This window comes from Phytophthora parasitica, assembly GCF_000247585.1.
Source record: "Phytophthora parasitica INRA-310 unplaced genomic scaffold supercont2.29, whole genome shotgun sequence".
NCBI lineage: Eukaryota > Oomycota > Peronosporomycetes > Peronosporales > Peronosporaceae > Phytophthora > Phytophthora nicotianae.
This window is the reverse complement of record NW_008649015.1, coordinates 49,575-52,197: the sequence shown is the minus strand read 5'-3', so window position 1 is coordinate 52,197 and position 2,623 is coordinate 49,575. Positions and strand designations below refer to the sequence as shown.

The 2,623-nt window shown below is 43.6% G+C and overlaps 1 protein-coding gene across 1 annotated transcript; it reads left to right on the top strand.

The window, feature by feature from the left end:
• Positions 1–244: 244 nt before the first annotated feature.
• Positions 245–766, top strand: PPTG_11954 (hypothetical protein; the record flags this gene model as incomplete). The annotated part of the gene is made up of 1 exon (XM_008908126.1): positions 245–766. The coding sequence occupies one exon, from the start codon at positions 245–247 to the stop codon at positions 764–766; it is 522 nt and encodes a 173-aa protein (XP_008906374.1).
• Between the last annotated feature and the right edge of the window lie 1,857 nt (positions 767–2,623).

The following is a 2,623-nucleotide window of genomic DNA, read 5'->3' as shown; positions in this document are numbered from 1 at the left end:
TCACGCAAGTATTTTGTCACTCAACGTTATACATAGCAAGGACTTTTAACGTTTGACCGTGGTTTACGGTATAATTTCCGCTGCATCAACATCACATCAAACGGGAGGACGCAGCCACTCAGGGGCGTGTGCGATGAAAATTTGAACGATAAATACGCTTTCTCAACTGAGCTATTCACTTCGCAATTTACTCTCGAGGGCGAAAACATCATATCAACTCCAAGAATCCTGTCCACCAATTAACATGAGATCCTGCTGGATCCTAGCCGCAGCGATTATCATCCCCCTGGTAATCACTGAAAATTCTTCCGCTCTCCAGGGTATGAAGCAGAAACCCACATCTTCTTTGAACACGGTGACCTCAAGCGATATCAGTAGGTTTTCAAAAGCCCGGGTTCTCGAGAACAGCAAGGATTTGGGGAAAGAAAATGAAGCGCGAGCAGGGCCTAACCTTGACAGGGTGGTTTCGGACCTACTTGACGATGCGGTCAGAGTTGCCAAGCTATCAAGGACAAAGTCGCTATCTGCTCTCGACGAACTTGAGGCGCTAATGGAGAGTCACAAATCGATCAAGGCAAAGCTTAGACCGCTGCTTGAGGATTTTGCGACAGTTGAGAAACTGACCCCAACTGAAGCTGCGACCAAGTGGGGCATTAGGACGCTATTCAAGACGAAGTCGATGGAGGAGCTGGCTAACCACCCGGACTATTTGTTATGGAAGGTATACACGAAGTACTGGAACAAATACCACTACTCGCCAGCTTAGTCACGTTCTCCGCTACCGAAACAAAACCAGCGACAACAGCTATTAGCAGCTGCACTCCAACTCTCCACTTTGACAAAAGGTTTTTCTCTGGACTCTACAATAGTGATTGAAATACAAAGTCTTTGATATGAGCTCAACGTTCTAAATTCGCCACATTATCAGTGCTAATGTACCACTAGGGAGTACTGTATCAATACCAAGCTGGTCAGCGTTTAAAAGAGATTACACGCTACAACGAAGTTTGTGATGGAATAAATTCGTTCTCTTGCCATGTCGAACACAGCGACGCTGCGTTCGCACATGATTTATTGTGCGCTTTGAAATTCATATTCCAACTACAAGAACTGACACAATGATCTGCATCGTTTCAACGTTCGCGCTGAAAAGTGGATATATCTCAAAACGTGAACACTTCGAAAACAGTATCTCAACAGGGGTTGGATTTGTAGCAGTCCGCAAAATGATACATGCCTGCAGAAGTATCCAATTATTTTTGTTTACAGGATCCACGAGGAGGGACTCGATTTTCAATACTCTGGATGTAGACTTTTCGGGAATACTATCGTGTGCATCGTGGTGTTGCTTTTCTAACGTTCAACTTTACACATACTTAAATAAGTACACAACGTGAATTCTGTGCATATCCTAATACCCATCTTGTTTATAATGGCATGAATATTAGAGCTTAGGTCCGACCGGAAATGTAACAACAAAGTCGTGCTGCACACGAAGAAGCTTGAAATTTCGAGCATAGCATGTTTACTGCAGCTCAAGTGTTTGGATTTATATTATTTGTCTTTTACAGCGATGTGCTACTGTGTGACGGCTATCTACAGTGCTACCACAACTACAGCCAGCAGGAGAGGTTGATACGACTCCTGCCCGACTGTAATTGCGGTAGCACTGTAGATGACCGTCATACAATGGAGTGTCTTGGGCAGACTTCGCGTTTTTCTTTTCTAGAGAATGAGGTCAGTGTATATGGTTTCGTTGTGCTGTACCTGAACTGAAGGCCCATCTTGTGCTGTGTCATCCCCATTTCTTACGTCACACACTTGGCCCATGACGACAACGCTTCAAAGCGCTGCAACACCTTCGACAGGTCGCTACAACAATCGAGAATTAGTCGCCATATTAACTCAACTACTTGCTTTATAGTAGATGTTGTGGAATGAACTGATAACTTCCCGGGGGATTTAACGCGAGCCCCGTAGGTGATATATGAAGTCAGCATACAGTCTCTTGTTTGCGTTGTTTCTCTCCTTCATTTTCTGTCGACTGTGAGGACACCAATGCGTTATTCTCGTGTATTATGCTTAAGTTCTTTGACGGCCTGTTCCTAAGTAAACTGTAATAGTCCTGGTAAAAAGTGGCGAAAATTGTCATGATTCGGGCTCCAAAGCTCGTCACACTTCGGGTAGTTCTGCTGAAGAGTAAATATAGACACAGGACCCAACACATCCCGGTGTTCAGGTCACTTCTTGTTAAGCGTAGCATCGGAAGGCATTCATCAGAATAAATTATTTTCGACTTCCGTAATTTACCGATGATGTTGCACTTGGCCACCACAAGCAACTCGAGTTGTGCACGGGTATGAGATATCAAGGTATGAAATACTTGATTAAATTAAAGATCTTGTTTCAGATACGAGCAACAATCACGTCTACCAAATTCTCTGGATTTTATATCCAGCGGGATCCGAGCAACGTACCAATGCGCCCATAATTAAATCCCCTTTGAATCGGATCAGGTACAAGTTGAATTTGCATTTTAAAAAACTCTTTATATATCCTGTAAATATTTATAAAATTTATGCGTGTTGACCCATCCAGGTCTAGGGTTCGTTCAAGCAACACT